The sequence below is a fragment of the Sminthopsis crassicaudata genome, chromosome 3 (assembly GCF_048593235.1).
Source record: "Sminthopsis crassicaudata isolate SCR6 chromosome 3, ASM4859323v1, whole genome shotgun sequence".
Classification (NCBI taxonomy): Eukaryota; Metazoa; Chordata; class Mammalia; order Dasyuromorphia; family Dasyuridae; genus Sminthopsis; species Sminthopsis crassicaudata.
The window spans coordinates 447,650,002-447,672,212 of NC_133619.1; the positions used below are offsets into that span (position 1 = coordinate 447,650,002).

The 22,211-nt window shown below is 32.8% G+C and overlaps 1 protein-coding gene across 1 annotated transcript in view; it reads left to right on the forward strand.

Annotated features, from left to right (window-relative positions):
* The window catches only part of LOC141562903 (sodium channel protein type 1 subunit alpha-like), a 195,949-nt gene that overhangs the window by 112,103 nt on the left and 61,635 nt on the right, over positions 1 to 22,211 (forward strand). The window contains exons 15-17 of the mRNA XM_074303211.1: positions 1,474 to 1,712; positions 4,066 to 4,239; positions 5,169 to 5,525. Coding sequence (XP_074159312.1) covers positions 1,474 to 1,712; positions 4,066 to 4,239; positions 5,169 to 5,525 — 770 coding nt within the window. The remainder of the gene's footprint in view (positions 1 to 1,473; positions 1,713 to 4,065; positions 4,240 to 5,168; positions 5,526 to 22,211) is intronic.

Genomic DNA, 22,211 nt, shown 5'->3' on the forward strand with positions numbered 1-22,211 from the left:
CACATACACACACACAGATTTGTTCAGGTCCTATCTACCTGAAACTTTTGATGACTGTCACAGTTATGAATGCCTCCTCCATGGTTTTTCACTTACTGTGCTCATAACTGACCTTCATTTACATATGTATGAGTTGTTTGCCCTGAAGAGAATATAAATTCATAGAGGACAGCAACTGTTGTTTCTTTAAATTATTATTATTATTATTATTATTATTATTATTATTATTATTATTATTCTCTATATCTGAAACATTTAACACAATGACTAGCACATAGTAGGTACATTTGCTTATTGATTGAGTTAACATATATGAAATATACTTGTAACAATTATTACACATGCAGAAATTATCCCCTAAAAAAAAGTTATACAACTTTTCAATTACATCAACTATGGAAAAGTGTACCTGCCTTTCCACAGTAATTTAAAGCTTTTTTCTGAATAATTGTGAGTGAGATATTATATATTTCATTTATTAATTTGAAATAGAGCTTTTTTGCAAGTGATTAGTAACAATTTTTTATCTTTTGCAAATTGTTTATAATCTTTGATAATTTGCCTATTGTAGGCTGATTTAGGCTCTGCATATTTTAAATATTTTATATATTTAAATGATAATTTAAATATCATATTTGCCATAGATATTTTCCTAATCTGTTTTTATTTTTCTTTAAATTATAATGGTTTTATGTGTGGAGTTTTTTAAAATTTTCAGTCATGAACATAAATCTTGTTCCTAGTAATTCCACATATCTGTGTGTGTGTGTGTGTGTGTGTGTGTGTGTGTGTGTGTGTGTGTGTGTAAGTCATCTTCTCTCTACAGTGGGATAACTGCATTATTCCACTTTCTTCCATATTTTAATTTTTAATTATTTAAAGTCTTTGGTCAATCCTAATTCATTCAGTATAAAATACAGAATCAAAATGTACAGCATAAAATGTTTTAATGTGTATATTATATTATATCTTTCTGTCATTGTGCCATTCTGAAAGACTTCTCAACTTCTCTTAAGATTTAAGACCTAGAAGAAATAAAAGGTCATTCCTCTCCACCAAAATTTGAGAGACCTTTGGTTTATATTTCTTTATAATCTCCACTCCACCAAGTACTCCAGAGTCACAAGAATGCTAGAAGGAATAGACCCAAAATTTTTCTCCCTGCACCTATCAGTCATGCTTTGGGAACTTTAGGTCCAGAAGTTTACAAAAAGATCATGTGTAGCCACAAGATCATTGTTTGAGAAGAAACTATTTTCTCCCAATGCAGTGAGATAAAGCGACTGTCTATGTAAAATCATCTAAAATTCATGAAATTCCAAACATAAAGTAACTTCTATAATCCTTCAGTCAAATCCTACTGGTGAAATAGAATTAAAAGGCAGCTTCTTTTTTCATGGTAAATAGAAATGCATCAGTAAATAAAGAGAAAATCCCAACTGTATTTTTATTGTTCTTGTTTTCTGTCTCCAGAACTTGAAGAATCCAGACAAAAGTGCCCACCGTGCTGGTATAAATTTTCCAACATTTTCTTAATCTGGGACTGTTCCCCACACTGGTTGAAAGTGAAACACATTGTCAATCTAATTGTGATGGATCCATTTGTTGATCTGGCAATTACCATCTGTATTGTTTTAAATACTCTGTTCATGGCCATGGAACATTATCCAATGACTCCTCATTTCAATAATGTGCTTTCAGTAGGAAACTTGGTAAGCATGTTGAAAGGTAAAGTTTTCCTTCCTTACAATTACTGTTTCAGAAATCATTTTCCTCCAAAAGTCACAGCAAGAAATTGTAGATAGGTTTTCAGAGGCCAAAAGAAAATGATGTTTGATGAGAGTGTATATGTTAATCATGAACAAACATTTATCTAATCACGTTCAAATGGGGTCTTGTGTTAAAACTTCTACCTCACAAGGATGTTGTGAAAATTGCTTTGCAAACCTTAAAGTACTACAAAAATAGTTAGTAGGAATCATTATCATAGCATTTTGAAAACCTTAAAGAGCTAAATAAATATTAATTAATGTTTTAGTAGCAGTCATGGTATTTCATTGTCACCTTTCTTGATGGGATCAGCTTAGAATGGTCTGAGTCCAGATATCCTGTAATCAGTATTCTGCATTTAATGTTAAGTATTTTTATCCAAGAATAAAATAACATTGGAAATGTTCTGATATAAAGGTAGTTCATTGACCAGCTTTTTGAAAATCTCTAATGAATAATAGCTGCTTTCCACTAGAAAGGACAGCCCTTGAAGTCACAGAGAAAATTTAAAAATGAAACTATTTCTATATTCAAGGATAGGCCAGAGGAAAAATAATGTTTCTAAAGCAGTGATATAGTTCTTATCAAATGTAAAGGTGCTAAAGCCCTACTTATTCCATATAATCTTCAGTGGGTATCTGGTATTGATGGTTCAGTTAAATGCTTCTCAACTTTGGTTATATAGTTGCATTGCTACAGAAAAACACAAATAGTCTCTTCGCCCACCTTTTATTTTTTAACCCAACTAGCTAGTGTTGCAGGCTTAGAGTTAATAAAAGATATTTTCATAGTCCATAAATTGTCTCAGGCGTTTCCTCTTAAAGGGGTTCAGTACTTGTGTTGTTTTATCCTTTTATATTAAAGTCATGAAATATTGATAACCTACAGTACATTGTGTAGCAGATATTTAGCAATCCCATTTTTGGCGAAGGTTACCACTTAGGGTTTTTCCTCCATTTTATGTTTCAGAAAAATAAATTATTTAGGTGTTTGTCAATTGAATCTGAATAGTTTTGGAATATCATACTATTATTTGTTTAAGGAAACAGACTTGATGCTCTTAAACAATTTTTGCATTTTTCCTTTTAGTTTACTTTGGGGTTTGAGAAATTTAGATAAGAGGAAAGCTTTCTGTTTAATATTCTTCATTTTACCTTATGTGTATTTCTGCTTGTTTATTATTTTTAAACAACTCAGCCAATATATAAGCAAGTGTTTATTAATCCAGCATCTGTGATAGATGCTGAGGTTACAAATACAAAAGTATGATATTTCATGTTTTTGTCAAAAATATATCAAGTGCTCCTGCAAGAGAGGATTGGAAGAGGGGGCTATACAATATTTTCACTGAAAATTATATGCAATGAATTGATGCTAAGTGAAGGGAACAGAATCATATTATACACAGGTCATTATACACAGCCACAAGATTATATGATGATCAACTCTGATGGTTGTGGCTCTCTTCAACAATGAGATGATTCAAACCAGTTCCAATTGTTCAGTACTGAAGAGAATCAGCTATACCCAGAGAAAGAACTATGGGAAATGAATGTGAACCATAACACAGCATTTCCATTCTTTCTGTTATTGTTTGCTTACATTCTTGTTTTCCTTCTCAGATTTTTTTCTTTCTTTCTAGATCTTATTTTTCTTGTATAGCAAGATAACTGTATAAATATGTATACATATATTGGATTTAACATATACTTTAACATATTTAACATGTATTGGACTACCTGCCATCTAGGGGAGAGGGTGGGGGAAAGGAGGAGAAAAGTTGGAAAGAAGATTTTGCAAGTCAGTGTTGAAACATTGCCCATGCAAATGTTTTATAAATAAGCTATAATAATAATAATAATAATAAAGAAAATTATATGCAAGACAGATACAAAGAAAGATACAGAGAGAGGGATGGATATTGATATGGAGTTATATGGAAAGATAGAATAAATGCCATGTTATTATGAAGGGTACCCAACAGATTTAAGAAGTCATATAATTTTAATACGGTTTCTACAAGAAAATTATATTTTTTAATTGCATGTTGATATGCAATTATTATAGAAATCATATATATCCTCTAGGAATATAAACTTAGAATGACAATTACCATATATATTTGAATAAAGAAGGTACTCCTGATGGTAATGAAATTATTAAGTGTTCCAATAGTGAATGTATTGCTTAAAGTCTGGAGAAAAGAAGTAAGTTGGACATCACAGGTGGAGGATTTGTAATTTCCTTACCTAGTAATATTGTTTGACAGCACATTAACTTTGTTTCTATTCTTAGGTCTTTACTGGGATCTTTACAGGAGAAATGTTTCTGAAGATAATTGCCATGGACCCCTACTATTATTTTCAAGAGGGCTGGAATATATTTGATGGTTTTATTGTAACTCTTAGCTTAGTAGAACTTGGACTGGCCAATGTGGAAGGACTGTCCGTTCTCCGTTCTTTCAGACTGGTAAATACTTTTCCATTAGTTTTACTTTAGACAAAGTTTCCATTGTCTTTTCTCCAAAGAGGGTTGTCATTCGTAGAGTCTAGTATGTTAGCCAGTTCTATTATATCTAACAAAACATTGCTTTTTCATTGCCAAATCTGAAAGAGGAAATATGGCTGAAAATGTCACTTTCTATTACTAGCTTTAGAAAAAAATTAAGACATTTATAAGAAAGGATGACAGTCTTACACAAATTGAGTTTGTTGATGCATATTTCATAACAGCTATTACAGAAATGTAAAGTAATATGTTTGCTCTCATGTAATCCAAGCAAAAATTTTTTTTGAAATTATTACAGTTTTCATGTTCATATATCAGTCCTCCAAAATGGAAAAAAGCATATAATTTCTTTGTATTAAATTAACCATAGTCTTATTAAATTAACCATAGTTTATATTAAATTAACCATATGGTTGTGAGGGGATGAAAAATCTAACTTAGAATAGTTATATAGAATATATATTAATAGTTATATAGAATATATATATATATATATATAAATAGAATAGGGGCCCAAAGGGCCCTAAACATCATGAATAAATATGAGAATTGTGAAGAAGAACTAGAATGGGGGAAAAGAGAAATATCATATTAGATATCATTCTCCCCTTACTTAGTCTAGGTATAATAGTAGAACCTCACATAGAAATTAAAATATCCCACCATTAAAAAGTATTATAAATCCATGGCATCTAGAGTCAGTCCATACTCCATACATATGATATATATCCAGGAATTAGAAGAGGGAAAAAAAGAGCAAAAGAACTATTCCCATATTTCCATCAGGGAAAAAATGAACTTTTAGGACAAATTTTTAATATACTCAGATGCAAATTCCAGTTGTATAACTTTAAAACAGTGCAAAATAATTATTATCTTTTGTTTTCCAGCTCCGAGTTTTCAAGTTGGCAAAATCTTGGCCAACATTAAATATGCTAATAAAAATCATTGGCAACTCAGTAGGAGCTCTGGGAAACCTGACATTGGTGTTGGCCATTATTGTCTTCATTTTTGCTGTGGTTGGCATGCAGCTTTTTGGTAAAAGCTACAAAGACTGTGTCTGCAAGATTGCCCCTAACTGTGAACTTCCACGCTGGCACATGCATGATTTCTTCCATTCCTTCCTGATTGTGTTCCGGGTGCTGTGTGGAGAATGGATAGAGACTATGTGGGACTGTATGGAGGTTGCTGGCCAAGCCATGTGTCTTACTGTTTTCATGATGGTCATGGTGATTGGAAATCTAGTGGTAAGTACACACTGAGATTAATGTAGACATTTTTACCTGATACATGACATAATTCATTAATAATTAACAGCAAACACAAAGCAGAGAAGGACAACTTACTGGATATTTTTAAAATCTTGATGGACGGGAATATTGGGTCAAAGAAAGATTGAAATTTAAAAAAGAATAAATGAAAAAGCTTACACTTAGGTTCAAAAGATCAACTTCAAAATTACACAATGACATAGCTAGGAATTTTACCTAAAAAAATTTGTGGGGTTTAGAGGACTTCCCATTCATTATGAGTCAATAATGAAATGTAACAATGTGAATGAGATCTTAGCATTCAGTAGGAGAAGTCTAGTGGACAGCAGTAAGGAGGAAGATAATTCCACTGTACCCTTTCTTAGTAAGACCTCTTTGGGAAGTTTAATATTTGGTTCTATCCACCCATATTTTAGATCAAGCCTTGATATAATGGTGAGTACCCAGAAGAAAACAGTCAGGATATGAACTCAAGTTCATGATATGTGAGGACTAGTTAAAGGAAGAAGGCATGAGAAGACTGGGAAGGAAAAATGAAGGAGATAAATAATAGTTGTTTTCAAGGATTAAATTCTTCTCCTTCTTGGTCCTAATGGGAAGAATTAGGAAAAATGGATAGAAGTTGCAAACTGATAATAAACAAAACCCTTTCTAGAAATTATAATTATACAAATACAAAAAATAATGACTTCTTCACTGAATGCCTTTTAGGAATACCTGGCTTAAAAAAAATGGCTAACCATTTGTTAGGTACGTTATAGATAGGATTTTTTTTCCAAATATAAATTGAACTAGATGACCAATGAGATTCTTTCCAAATCTGAAATGCTATAATTTATTTAAAACCTACTGTGTGCAGGACCCTGTGCTGGTCCTGGGAATACAAATATGGAAATCAAAAATAGTTTCTGTCCTTGAGAAGCTTACATTCTGATGGAATGAATAAAATATACATAGTATAATACAAGATAATATGATATAGGAAATAGCACTCATGAATAATAAGCTTTTTAAAAGTAATTTTTGGATATTCATGAGAAAAAAAAATTAAGTCAGGGCTTTTTCATTGTCCTACCATCAAAAAATAGGTTAGTATAATGATATTCAATAACAGTTTATGCTCAACAACATTGTAGTAATCTGATTTGGCCAAGATCACAAAGAAAATAGCAAAGCTGGAATTCAAAAGCAGACCCTTCTATTCCAAATCCAAAGCCCTTTCTACTGCACTATACTAACCCCTCCACTCCAGGGTTAGAAGCAGAGCATAAGTTATATAATGGAAGAGTATTATCTTGAGCAGAAGTGGGGAAAAGCCAATATTTAAAGGAGTCAGGCATCACTTTCACTTTCCTATGCCATGTCCCAAGGTAGTTATTCTGCCATTTTCTCCATCCTAACCCCTTTAGCAAAAAATTTCAGCTCAAGTTATCCCAAGGTTTCTAGTCATAGGAATGGGAAAATGTCTATATACCTCCCACCACAAATGGATTGTCTCAGACCCCAAAACTGCTAGATAGAATCTCTTCTCATCACCAGAATCCAAACATATAGAATAAGAACCCTAACACACACACACACACACTCTCTCTCTCTCTCTCTCTCTCTCTCTCTCTCTCTCTCTCTCTCTCTCTCTCTCTCTTTATCTCTCTCTCTCTCCTCATTTTGTGCCCTATGGCAGATATATTAGACAGCTCTAGGTTAGTGAGTCCTCTAGCTATATGTCAAAACTAAGGAAGACTAATTCTTCTAGAGATATACTAATGGAGTCAATGATCAATCCTTTCCAACTCTCTAATGTGAATTTGGGTTATTTCTGTTTGCTGTACAAAATTACATAATATATAGTAAACCAAAGCAAAAGAACATACACTAGCATACCCAATACTCACAAAAATAGTAATAATGAAATTCTTTTCATAAGTAGCCATTTTAGCAGAAACTGACAGACTATAAGAAAGAATTTTTTTAAAAAAATAGAAAATTGGGGAAATGAGTCCAAATGTCTCAATTAGCATTAATTTAAGATTGAATTCCTAAGTTATCCTTAGCATGTTCCTAATCATAATTTTTGAATAGCACAAACAAGATTTGTAATTGTTTTTAGCCAAATTATATGCTTTATTATTTCCTGGCTTTATTGTTAAATATATATGCAGTATCCCAACAGGGTTATTATAGTTTAAAGTTTTAACATCAATTTAAAGCTATATAATATGTGTAAGCATATATATGTATAAACATATATACACACAGATATATATATATATATTTACATGTATATCTTTTTCTCCCATAAAATCCTTTAAGCCTACATTTTGAAGAAGAAGAAAAAAAGGTCTTTTTTTAGCAACTGGGAAACTAACTTGGGAATGTTTAATGAATTGATTAGCAATAAGATCATACATTTGTTTAAAAGAAAAAATTTAGTTGATTATAAGCCAGTTGCTATGTCAAAGAATCTAAAAGAGTAAAGAAACTGCCTGAGCCAGAAATCATTTGATCTAATTTTACTAAAGAGATGAGACACAATGTTCATCTGCAAGTAATTTCAGAGGATTGCAGAAGACTGACTGTGAAATCATCTAGAAAAGGAGACAAAAAGTGGTTATAATGCCACCAGGTCTTATCTGATGTAAGCCTGGTTTTCTAGGGCCTCACAGGACACAATAGCACTATCTTGAATCACCTGCCTCTCTCAACAGATATCTCTTGAACCAAAAATAAAATTGCTAAAAGGGAGTTAATGATCAAAATAAGTCACAAATAGTAACAAATCATCTAGTTCCACTTACTGAGCTCAAGTCACCAGATCTTTATGAATGTCTTTGAATGCTAAAAGAATTGGTGGCTATTAATATTTTTCATGACTATAGAAAAATCAGAGAGAATAGGATTGAGACCATAGGATTAAAAAAGGGCAAATACTGTTTTTATCTTTAAAAAAAAAAGAGAGAGAAGAGAATGGAGTCTGCAAACTACAAGCCAGTGTGTTTTATTTAGATTCCTGACAAAGTCTTGGACATATTCTTAAAGAGATTGTGAATATCTAGAGAAAGAGAAAGTAAGATCAGGCCACACCAGACTAAATGCATTTATTTTTGAGCAAGGTTGCTAGATTAATAGATCAGGAGAATACTTTAGATTAATTTACTTACATTTTAGGAAAGCTTTTGATGAATTAGAGTTTTGTAAAAAAAAATATAATAATAATAATAAATCAATAAAGAGTTGTGTAGGCTTAATAATAGAGCAATTATGTGAACTTAAACCAAAAAGTTATCAACTTGGAGGGAGACATGGTACCTGGGGTCAGACACTGCCTCTTGGGGCTGTGCCCCAACTCCTAGCAGAATTTACCTGCGCCTTGGTAGCTCTCATCCCTCAGGTCCTCCCACATGCCTTGAGTTGCATTCCTTGCTCTTAGAGACTTTTTAACCTTTACAAGGCTTTAAAGGTCAAGATACAGAGGCAGACCTAATAAAGTGATTTTTTAAAATTTGTCAATATTTATTTGAAACTAAATACAAAATTAAAAAAAATGGAAAAAGAAAGGCAAAAAAGGTAAATGTTTTAAAAAATTGTACTATACCTAACAAGGAGGATTCAAAATATGTAACATTAAATTTCTTTGTAAAGAAAGCTTATGTGATAGAAGAGATTATATTCATAACTGTTCATCTTTGCTTCCTAATAAGTTATTCTTTTTTTTTTCTGCTGTGTACTATTTACTTTATTCTTTTTTCCCCTTTCATCCTCCCCACATCCCCCAAGTAGGCAACAATTAAGCACTAATATAGATAGATAGATATACACACATAGATATATTCACACATACATGCATAAATCTCTATAGATACATATATATACACATTCATCCATCACACACATCTATACATAATAAATTTATACATACAGATAAATTTACACATATGTAAAATGTATCTAAAACAATATTAATATGGCTGCCATATAATATAACTTTCTTTCTTGATTGAATCTTTAAATATGACATTGAGGTCAATTCTTTAATTCTACTCCTTAACTTAACTTGCTATTACTTAACCTCCCCCCATCCATAGGTCCGTCCCTTATTTTCTCCCCCAACTCTTTTCTTTTCTTCTTTATTCCAGTTCCATTAATCTACGTAATTTATTCCACTCCACTTAATCGAAACATCTTTGGTACCCCATTTTGATCCCATGCCACCCTTCTCCCACTTTATCTCTTTCCCATTGATCTATCCACCTTGTGCCATTGCCATAACTCTGCAAAACCTCTTATACTCTACTTTATCCTATATTTCATATATATATATATATATATATATATATATATATATATATATATATATATATATATATATATATATATATATATATATATACATATATATATATATATATATTATATGAATGCAAAAAACACAGTTCGTCTATGTTGAGCCCCTTGAAATTAACCTTTGATGTTGGGTCTTATGTTAAATTTTCTACTAAGTTTGGGTTTAGATGAGAGAAAGTCCTGAAAAATGCAGTTTCATTGAATGTCCATTTTAAAAATTCAATATTATAGTTAGTTTTGATGAATATGATATTTTTGGCCATAGATGTAGTTCTTTTGATTGCTAGTATATTTTATTCTACTGCCTACAGTCTTTTATTATGGCTGTGGATAAATCCTGTGCAATTCTAATTGTAGTTCCAGCATATTTGAATTGCTTTTTCTTGTTTCTTGCAGAATTTTCTCTTTGACCTAGTGGTTTTGAAATTTGGCAACAATCTTTTTATGTGTCTTCCACATAGGAACTCTTTGAAGTGGTGAACAGTGGATGTTTTCTATTCTATTTGTACTTTCCCCTCATGTTCTATCACTCTATCACTATCAAAGAGCAATTTTCTTTGATTATTTCTTACATTATTGTGTCAAGGTTCTTTTTTTCCACAGTTTTCATGTAGTCCAATTATTTTTATATTTTCTCTTCTTGATCGCTTCTTCAGATCTTGTGTTTTTCTTATACAATATTTCACATTCTGTTCTATTTTTTCATTCTTTAGATTTGTTTTGTCATTTCTTGGAGTCTTATAGTTTCACCATCTTACTCTTGTCCAATTCTAATTTTCAAAAACTATTTTCTTCTTCAAGACTCTGTATCTTCTAGTTGGTAAACTTTTTTTCATAATCTTGTTTTTCTTGCATGGCTCCTTTTTTTTAGTTTTTAGTTTTTCTTCAGTCTCATTTGATTTTTTTTTTTTGAAGTTTTTTTCTGAGCTCTTTACATTCTATCTGGGCAGGTAACAGTTTAATGTTACTCTTTGGAGTAAAAGAGACTATTTTTTTACTTCATTATCATACTCTGAAGATGAATTCAAGTCTTCCCTATTCCTATAGTAAGTTTCTATGGTGGGGTTCTTTCTTCTTTGCCTCTGCATTTTTAAAAATGAGAACTATCGGTGTCAGTACCTCTAATCCTGAGGTGGGGAGGGGGGTGTCTCTGGCTTCACTTATCTCTCCTCTTTGACCTGGAACCTCAAACCAAAAGTGCCAGTCTCCTACAAATGCCTGCAACCAGTATCACTTCCCCACTGATTTTGCATTTTCAAGGTGTGCTGGTTCCTTCTAGCCCAAGGCAGTGACTCTGCAGCACAGCTGGTCTTCAGCATTCCCCAGCAGCAGAGATTCTCTGTCTTCCAGGGCTCCCTGACTTCTGACAACCCTTGCTATCTGGGAGGTGAAAGTTCCTGTGATTTGGGCTGCGGCTCTAGTAGAAACCAGTTAGCAGCCCCAGGGCTCCCCACTTGCTATTTCTGCAGAGCTAGCTTGGAGTTGTTTACACATCATATGGGTTAAATGTTGAGCTTGAAGTCTTTCATTTAGTCTTATTGGGTTGTCCCAGAAGAATCCCTATTCTGCCCCAAATCTTCTTTGTTTTTCACCAGTCTATGTTTGCTCTGAGGCACAAATCTGTTCTGTTTGTGGGGGAAATCTGAAGAATGTGAAATTTTTTTGTTTATCTGCCATCTTCTCAGAATCCTCCATAAAATGAAATTTAATAGAGAATAACTTAAAATCAAATTTTAGTAAAAAATATTTTCACAAGTATAAGATTGAAGAGAAATCGGGTTTACAATTCATATGAGAAAAATCTAAAAGCTTTAATGCTTGTGAGCTCAGTATGAATCACATAATATAATACAATTTTAAAGCTGAATTAAAAACAGGCATAGTATTTTAAAAGGGGATGATAATCATAACATTATTTACTCTATCCTTGTCAGAACAGTCTGGATTATTGGGTTTAGTTCTGGACTTTCCTAGTCATAACTCCACCAGATCTTATCTTCTGTGAGCCTGGTTTCCTAGGGCCTCAAAGAACATTTCTCTATCTTGAATAACCTAATTACCTGCCTCTCTCAAACCATTTTTCTTGAATTCATTTTCTAATGCCAATACAGTCCCATTCTCTCATATTCTACCTATCACAGTGTTCCTGAAATCCTGGCAGCTCATACTTGAATCCCATTATCTATCCCTAAACATTCTTCTTCTTAAACCTATTCATTTTAAACTCTTACCCCAATCCAGATCTTCCCATCCCCTCCAGTATGCCCTCAGGATTGCCTGCTCCAAAATCAACAGATTTCTTTGATCTTAAACCTCTTGCTTTCTCATTCCTTCTATCTTCTGGTATTCACTGAATTTTGGCTCCCTCTTGATGATAGGTTTCCCTCACCATTCTTTCCTTTAGTAACTATGTTTGTTTTTTTTTTTCCATATATTCTTATCACCTAACATTGTGTTGAGAAAGTCAAAACACTCCTTGAACCCAATTATAACTTTCAGCTTCTATCTCTGTCACTCAGCATTTTCTTTACTTTTGAGATTCACACTTTTCAAATGTATGATTCATTTGAGATTCTGGTACCTATCCATCCCTCCCCATTTTCAATCTCCCTCATCTAACCAAGAACATTCTTACCCTTCTACAACGATTTCAATGACTGGATCACAGCATTTTTATCTACCACAATTCTTGTTCTCATAATAGAAGATTTTAGCATATATGCTCCTTCAAGTACTCAATTCCTATGACCTACTTCTCCATTACATCTTAGCTATAAACAAAGATGGGTATATACATGATCTTGCCATGTTCCACAAAAGTTGCATATGTAATGAACTCTTAAAGTATGTCATATCATTATATTTTGTCATTTCATCTTTCCCTATGTCTTATGACCTCCAGTACTGATAGCTATCTTCATTATGACCTCCAATTCCTCCACCTCTCAATTCTTTTCAACACTATTCTCACCCTCTATCTTCCCTTTCTTGATAAATTGAGGAACTAGTTCAACTCTATACTAATCTCTGTCCTTTGAGACTTTGCCCCTTTGACCTTCTCAAACTTTAACCCTGAATTAATACTACCATCTACCTTCTTTGTTCCTATTCATACAATATAGAAAGAAGTTAGACAAAATTTCAAAACCTATTGATTGGGTCCATTGTAAATTTATGTTTCCTAATCACAACTGAGTCTTTACTGCAGCGAGTCAATATCCTACTTCTCCCTGAAAGATACACTAACTCATTCTCCATTATGATTTTTCCAAACCTTTTTATCTCTCATTAAACCTCCTTTCTTGTTGTTTTTCCATTTTATTCTGATTCTTCTTTTACAACATGACTAATGTGTAAATATATTTAATTTGATTGTACATTATAACCCTGCTTTCTGTCTTGGGGAGAGGATAGGAGAAACAGGGAGAAAGCCTCTCAGATGAGTACATCACTCTGTGTTTCAAGGAAAAATGGAGGCAATTCACCAAGAATTTCTTCTTCCTAGTATCACATGACTATAATCAATTATATCTAGTATTTATATAGTGCTTTAAGGTTTACAAAACATTTTACATATGTCAACTCATTTGATCCTCACAACACTGTGAGACAGCTACTATTATTATCCCCATTTTACTGATGAGGAAAGTTGAGAGATTAACTTGTCCAGGATCACATAGCTAATATGTCTGAGACAGACATAGATAGTTTTCTTGACTCTAAATCCCACAGGCAGCTAGAATGCCTGTCACATTGCTAAGTGGTCTTTCTCTAATTTCTCCTCTAGGTCTGTCTCGGGAAAAAAAAATTGTCCCTTCTCTCCAATTGATAAATGGTCAATGGATATAAATATGCAGTTTTCAGATGAAGAAATTAAAGCTATCTAGAATCATATGAAAAATATTCTAAGTCACTAATGAGTAGAGGAATAGAAATTAAAATAACTGGATATCACATCACACATATCAGAATGGCTAATATCACAAATAAGAACAATTTTAAATGTTGGAGAAGTTGTACTAAAAAATGCAACACTAATGTATAGTTGGTGGAAGTTATAAGTAGTACTCCCATTCTGGAGAACAATTTGGAAGTATGCCCAAAAGGCTCTAAAACTGTGCATACCTTTTGATTTAGTAATACCACTACATATCCTAAAAAAGATCATAAGAAAATGAGGAAAGAACCCACATATACAAAATATTTATAGCAGCTTTTTTTGTGGTGTCAAAGATTTGGAAGTTGAGTTGGTCATCGACTGGGGAACTGGCTAAACAAATTGTGGTACATTACTGTAATGGAATACTATTGTGCTATAAGAAATGATGTACAAGCAAATTTCAGGAAAAAAAAATGTGGAAAGGCTTAACATAAACTGATGATGAATGAAGTGAGAAGAACCAGGCCAACATTGTACATAGTAACACAACATTGGATAATGATCAACTTTGACAGACTTAGCTATCCTCAGGAACACAATGATATAAGACAGTTCCTTAAAGACTCATGAGGGGAAATGCTATCTACATCTAGAGAAAGAACTATGGAATCTGAATACATACTGAAGCATACTATTTTCAACTTTTTGTTGTTTTTTTTCTTTTTCCCTTTTATTCTGCTTCTTCTTTTGCAACATAACTAAAGTGGAAATATATTTAATATGATGGACATATAAAACCTATATCATATTGCTTACTGTTGAGGAGGGGGGAAGGGAAAGGAGAAAAATATCAGAACTAAAAAAAAATCTTATATAAATTAATATTGAAAATTATTTTTATATGTAATTGGAAAAAAAATAAAATACCATGGGGAGTGGGGGAAGATGTTTCTTTACCAAAAAAAAAAAAAAAAAAAGCCATTTATACCATGTTCTCTTATCTCCAGATTTCCCCCATAATCACATCTACTTTTTCCTCTAATCTTGTTTTATTTAATTTTAATCAATTAACAGATATGAATTTTTCCTTTCTTCTGTCATTCTATCCCACTTAAAAATAGAAAAAGCATAACTACATACCTCTTGTAACATATATATGTTCAAGCATAACAAATTGTCATATTGGTCATATCCAAAAATGTATGTTATGTTTTGTGTTCTAAGTCCCTCACCCTTTTATAGCATGTTTCATCATCAGACTTTTGGAATTGAAGTTAGTCATTGAATCCAATCAGAATCAGAGTTCTCAAATGTTTCAACTCCAATATCATAGATTTTGTTCCATTTGAGGGAGCAAGGTAGTGTAGTGAATGAAGTGCTTCTTTTGGAGTCAAGAAATGACCTGAATCCAAATTAGGCTTTAGACCTGTGTGACCCTGGCCAAGTAATTTGACTGCTGTTTACCTCTGTTTCTTCAAATGTAAAGTGGGAATAATAATATCACCTTTCTCACAGAATTGTTAAGAGGCTCAAATGAGAAATTTGTTTTGCTTTTAAAGTGCTTAGCAGAGTGCCTGGAATACAGTAGCCATTCCTTTAATCTTCCTTTCTTTTTTGTTTCCCCATTGAATTAAATATATTTTTATGTTCCCAAATATGTGTTTCCCTCCTTTGACCATTTCAAACAAAAACATGATAACAAGTATTTCTGCATTCCCCTATCCATTTTTCTTTGTTTTCATTGTTATCTACTTACAAACCATGATTATTTGGGCTGATTATCCTCCCTCTTCCTCATGTTTTCCTTTTTTTTATTAAAACATAACAAAACCACCCTTTTGGTGCTCTATCTTATTAAATTTTCTCATAATCCATGACTATATTATCATGAGATCTAAGGGGACACATATATCATTTCCCGTATTACAATATAAACAGTTTATTCTTAGTTAGACCCTTATTATGTAAACTCATGTTTACTTCTCTTTACATTTCAAAGCTTTTACACAGATTTGGTCTTTTCATCAGGATTACAGTGAAAATATTCAATTTACCACCACTTTAGGATTATATTCAGATTTTTCCAGGCAAGTTATTCTTGGTTATGAACCTATATCTTTTATATTTTGGAGTATCATAATCCAAAATTTTTACTTTTTCATAATACTGGGCGCTAAATCTTGTATGCTTTTGACTAGGACTACTAGATACTTATATTCTTCCTTTCTAGATTTTTTTCTTTGACTTTGATCTCTGGATTTTTGTTATAATGTTCCTGGTGTAATGCTGGAGAAGCTGAGGCAAGATAGAGATTAGAGAGTTTTTCAATATTTTATTTGAGAGGGAGAGATTTTGCTGGGGACATGTTGCCCCCAGAGCTGATGTCTCAAAGCATGCAACAGCCAATGTAAGGTTACCATGAAATATATATATATATATACATATACATATACACGTGGCTCTTAAGCTATGTCCAAGGCAGGGGGGTAGAGTCCAAACTCTGGTGAGCAGGAATCTTCAAGAAGGGACCATCAATCTAGTTCTGACAGGCTGGGGGGGGGAGGGTAGGACCATAAATTCTTGATAATTTAGGACTAAGAAGAACAATGGCAGAATGGGGGGGAGGCACCGGACATTCTGATATGTTGGGAAGGTGTGAAATCATGATGTAAGGTAGAAGGTCGTTCTTCTTATCTGGATTAAACTTTTAGAGTTTATAATCTTAGAGTAGCCAGACCTAAGTTATATCAGTCCTAATGATTAAGAGAGAGGGATGGTGTTGCAACCAGGAGAATTGAGGCAGAACAATTTAGGGAAATCGAGGCAGGACAATGAAAGGGAACTGTTACAACACTGGAAGTTTTAGCTTTGGAATTTTTTTATAGAACTCAGTGGTGGATCTCTTCATTTCTTCTAGGAATTCGAATTTAACATGTTTTCAATCTATGTTTACTTTTGGAAATTTGATTCTTTTTTTCTGCTTATCTTGATTACAACTGTGACCAAAATCACTTTTTGGTGGGAGTCTTTTTTCCTTTGCTTATTCTTTGAACTAACTTCCTGTATTTCATTTTAGATCTGAACTCTATGAACTTCTATAAGGAATATATAGGCTAAGCTTTTTATCTACTGATGTCCTGTGTGACTTTCTTGGGGTACTATTATGTTATGTTCTAAGATAACAAAGAAACTTATCCTAGGAACCTAGATGCTTTTAATGATCCCAAAGTAGCTGATTCAAGTGAAAGTTTAAGAAGTGCGCTTCTAGTCTGAGTTCTGCAAACCCCTGTACTGAATTTAGGTATGAGCACTACCCTATGGGTCTTCTTCTAGTTAGAGTTCCAATACATTGCTGCTGGCCTTAGACATTATCAGCTAGCTGGAAAGTTCTAATGTTTTAAAATGACATAACTGCAGGATCCCCTTTGGTTTGGATTTTTTGTCTTGGTTGAATTTCACTGCAGAGTTTAGACTAGAGTGGGATCTGCTCTGCTTTCTTTCAGAGGTCAGAGTCACTCAATTCCTGATTGCTTCTGAACTTGTTTCTTGCTTAATATCCACCCTAAAGCACTATTCACCCCGAAATATCACCCTAGGTAAAGGTTCCCACAGACACCCTAGTCTGTGACCTAATGAGAACTGTCAGCTGGAACCTTTTTTTGAATAAGGTAAAGAGCCTCTTTTTGAGTCTAGGATTGTTCTTAGCCCTCCTTCAGTGTTTTCATTTTAACACTCCATCAGGACTTTCCCAGTTAAATCAATACCAGTATCTACAGAACTCTCTGTCAATCTACCTCTTCTTCTTTGGGCTGGGAAAAAAATGACTCACAATGATATTTTTTTAGATTTCCCAATTAAGACTTGGTCTGGTTTAGGTTTTGGATCTTTGTGGAAGAGTTGGGGGAAACTAAATATTCAAATCTTCAATATTTATTGGACTCTTTCATCTTATCTATGAACACACATGCTTCTCATGCTTAAAACAAAAACCCTCACTTAATCTGACATCTCTGCTAAATGCTGCTCTTTATGTTTCCTAACCTTTTTGACCAAATTCTTTAAGAAAGCCTTCCACATTTGGTGCCTCTAGTCCCTTTTCCCTTGCTTTTTTCTAAATCTTCTGAAATCTGGCTTTCAATATCAAAATTCAATTGAAATCATCCTCTCCAAAATAATCAATTATCTCTTAATTGTGAAATTGAACAGCTTTTTTTAAAGTTCATAGCTTTCTTGATTTTTCTGCAACATTTAATACTGTTGATTGCTTTTTATCCCTTCTGGATATTCTCTTTTCTCTCTAGATTTTCATGATACTGCTTTCTCATGATTCTCCTCCTCCCTTTCTTAAGGTTCCTCCTCAATTTTCTTTACTGAATTTTCCTCTATGTCATATATATTAACTGTGGATGTCCCCCAAGACTTTACCCTGAGTCCTCTTCTCTTATTCATTCATATGTTATGATTTGGTTTTTTCATAAGGTCAATTGAGTTCAACTATTTAATTCCAAGATTTACACATGTAGTCCTAATCTCTCTTGAACTACAGTCCTTCAATGACAACTAACTTTTGGACAATTCAAGCTATATGATCACTATGCATATGAAATTCAAAATTTCTAATTTATTATCTTTCTGTCCAAATACCCTTCTTTCAAACTTCTCTGTAATTATTGAAGATCCCACTATTTTCTACTTTCTAGCTATGTGACCTTAGGCATCTGTTGCATCTATATGACAATTAAAGTGACATTTGCTTCAGTTTCTTTAACTGTAAAACAAGAGTAATAATAGCATTTACCTCTCAGGATTATTGTGATGATTAAATAAAGTAGCATTTATAAAATACCTAGCAGAGCACCTAGAATATACTATTCAGTTAACAAATACTTATTTCTTTACTTCTCAGATACACTAGGTTCTCAACCTAAATTTCATCCTTAATTCCTCATGCTTATTCACCCCAGATAGCCAGTCTTGTGGTTTCTACATTCACAATATGCCTTTTTTATGTCTCTTCTCTATTCATACAGCAACCACTCTGCCACAGGCCTCCATCAACTGTACCATGGACTATTACAATAACCTTCAAATTGTTCTCCCTAACTTGTCTATTTCCATTGTGATACATTATCTACTCACCTGCCAGAATGACTTTTCTAAAGTATAGATCTGTTGATTTTTCTTATGCTGCATGATATATGTGGAAATATGTATAGAGGAATTACACATGTTTAACATATACTGCATTACTTGTTGTCTAGGGGAGAGGGGTCAGGGGAAGGGAGGGAGAAAATTTTGAAACACAAGATTTTGCAAGGGTGAATGGTTGAAAACTATCTTTGCATGTATTTTGAAAATAAAAAGCTATTATTGAAAATAATAATAATATACAGTATAGATCTCATCATGTTAATCCTCCCCCATAGTCATAGAATTAGAGCTAAAAGGGATATTAGAGACTTTTGAGTACCACACTCATTTTACATATAAAGAAACTGAGGTACAGGGCTAGTAAGTTACTTGCCAACTTCATATAGCTTCCAAGTGTTGACACAGGAATTGAACCCAGATCTTTCTGACTCCAAATCTATTATCCTATTCACAACTTCATTTTGTCTCCTAAACAGACCAGTTGCTATTCAACAATTGTCAGTAGTTCACCAGTTACTTCTGTGACCAAATATAAAGTTCTCTATCTATATTTAAGATTTTTCATTGTGTGACCTTTTATATTTTTAGATTTCTTTTACTTCAATTCCTTTTTCACTTTCTCCCATCAAACTATACTGACCTATTTGCTATTCCTTACATATAACACTTCATTCACCATTTCAGTGTCTATTCACTGGTTGTCCCCATTGCCTAAAGTTTTCTCCCTCCTTCTTTCTATGTCTTTGTTTCTCTGGCATCCTTTAAGACATTGAAAAATGTTAACCCCAGATAGTGCCTAGTATCTTCCTCATTGTGATAAACTTCCTTCTACTCTGCATTTATATTGCATTTACCTATATTAAGGGATATAAATCCCTTAAGCAAAGGAACTATTTATTCCTTTCTTTGATTTCCCAGCCCATAGCACAGTGCTTGAAACACTCAATGCTTAGTGAGTGTTTGTTGACTAGCTGACAATTTAGGAAAGGCATGAATAAATTGGAAAGCATTTAAAAGATGATACCCAAAATGGTGAATGGCCTTAAATTTATGCCAAATGAGAATGGTTGATGGAATGGGAATGTATTGACTGAAAAAGAAAAGACATAAGGAGAACACAATAGCTGCATTGAAAAACTTGAAGCATTTGAAGAGCTGTCATGGGAAAAACAGATCAGAATTGTTCTGATTAGTTCCAGAGGGTAGATTTAAGCAAAATGTATGGAAGTTGAAAAGAAAAATTTAGGTTTACCTTTAGAAAATCTTTCTACAAAATGAATTATTCAAAAGTAGAATGGATTTCCTTTAGAAATAGAGGGTTTTTTCCTTAATGGAAGTCCTTAAATAAAGGCTAAATGACTGCTTATTAGGTATGTTCATATATGGTTTTCACTAGGTGGCCTTTGAGATCTATTGTAATGAAGAATAAGAAAACATGAAGCACACAATATGACAATAAAGAAAGCCAGTTTTATTTAGAGGCCATGCTTATAATACTAAGTCAGCAAAGAAGGCAGAAATAGATTCAGCTTTTGGAGCCCCTGATGAAATTAGATTAATCTTGCTGGGGCCTTGGAACAGGTGAGGTACTTTTCTTAGATCAAGTCACTTTTTATAGTGGTCTAATCTGGATCAAACTGAACCTTGCATAGGTAAAAGGGAATGAGAAATCTGAAACGGAGAACTGGTGTCAATTCATGCTAATAACTCCCTAGTTTCTGCAAAAGAGACTTTGGATTGGCACTGCTGGTCTTTATCTGACAGGATAACCCCAAGATTTTTGAAGTTTTATGGAAAGCACTTAATAAACTTTACAGAATTATACAAATATAAGTATACAAATATAAGAATTATAAAAATATAAATATAAATAATTATACAAATATAAGAAAATTGAGATGATAATATGTATATTATCATCTCAATTTTCTTATCTTGATAAAGTTCAGAGAGAGGATCCTGGGATAAATTAATATTCTGTCTTATTCTTTTATGTTTGCTATTCTACAGATTGTGGCACAGATGGCACCCTTTTTGTAGATGAATAAAAGCATGAGGATGTAAATTCATTTTCTGTAGACTTAGTAAGAATATTCTTAGTCAATACCAGGACAAGATCATGAGAACCTCATCCTCTACCCGCACAATTTTGGCTTCTTTTGCTAGGCCTGTATTTTGGAAGCTCTTTGTTCTAGGTAACTTGGAGATTATTTGGTAGAGTGACATCTATAAAAATTCTTGTTTTAAATTGTTAATGGATTAGTGTTAATAAGTAATTGTGGGCAACAGTTGCTCTGAGATAATGCTCCATGCAGTATAATTTTTTAGCTTTTAAATTTATTTTAACTTAAGTACAAAATAAGAATTTTCCATATACACAGCAGAATATGAGAAAGTATTCAATATAAAACAATAAATTTCTAATTAAAGAAAACTTATGTAATAAATATTACACATTGTTTTCAAAGATGTACAGCTTTTCTTTGCTTTTTGTAGGTTCTCTTTTGTTCTCTGCTGTGTGGCTTTTACTTTTTTTCCCTCCCCCTCCCATGAAGGCTACAATTAAATGCAGAGAGAAAGAGATAAATGCAGACATTCAAATATATGTAGTATATATAAACATATTATATATATATATATATATACATATATAAAATTTATCAGTATGTATATATATATAAGTATAATTTATGATAATTTTACCATCCTGAATAAGTAAATTTGGAATGTGGATTCCAAATAGAAATTAAAAAGAATAAATTTGGTTACTATTTTTATATCAATCTATAGTCATTATCAATGGCAATGAAACCATCAAATTTGGACCTCAGCATCTCCTTGCTTAATGCAGGAATTAAAGAAATCAAAATGGTATTTAAGAAGATGAAGTCAGGAAGAGCAGTTTCAAATACAGGCAGAATAAATCTGTGTTAAAGGTAAAACAATTTTAAAGATATACATGATTAAGTTTCAATACATCTCAAAGAGAAAAAGATATCAAAAAAGAAAAAAAATTAAATTTAAAAAATAAAAGCGCAGAAGATATTAGCCATGACTTCTATGTATTGATAGAAGAAAATTCCTCACCATGAATCCTTTACACAGCTTAAATCACAGATAAAGGAAAGAAAGAAAAATCAATTACTTGCCACCTGAAACAGAGTAATAAAATCAGTACGTCACAAACCTATCAAGTATCAAAGGTCTCACAAGTCATTATTTGGAATCAGAACTAATATTCAGGGCTTATAACACCCAACCCACCACTCATTCAAGTAGATTATGATGCA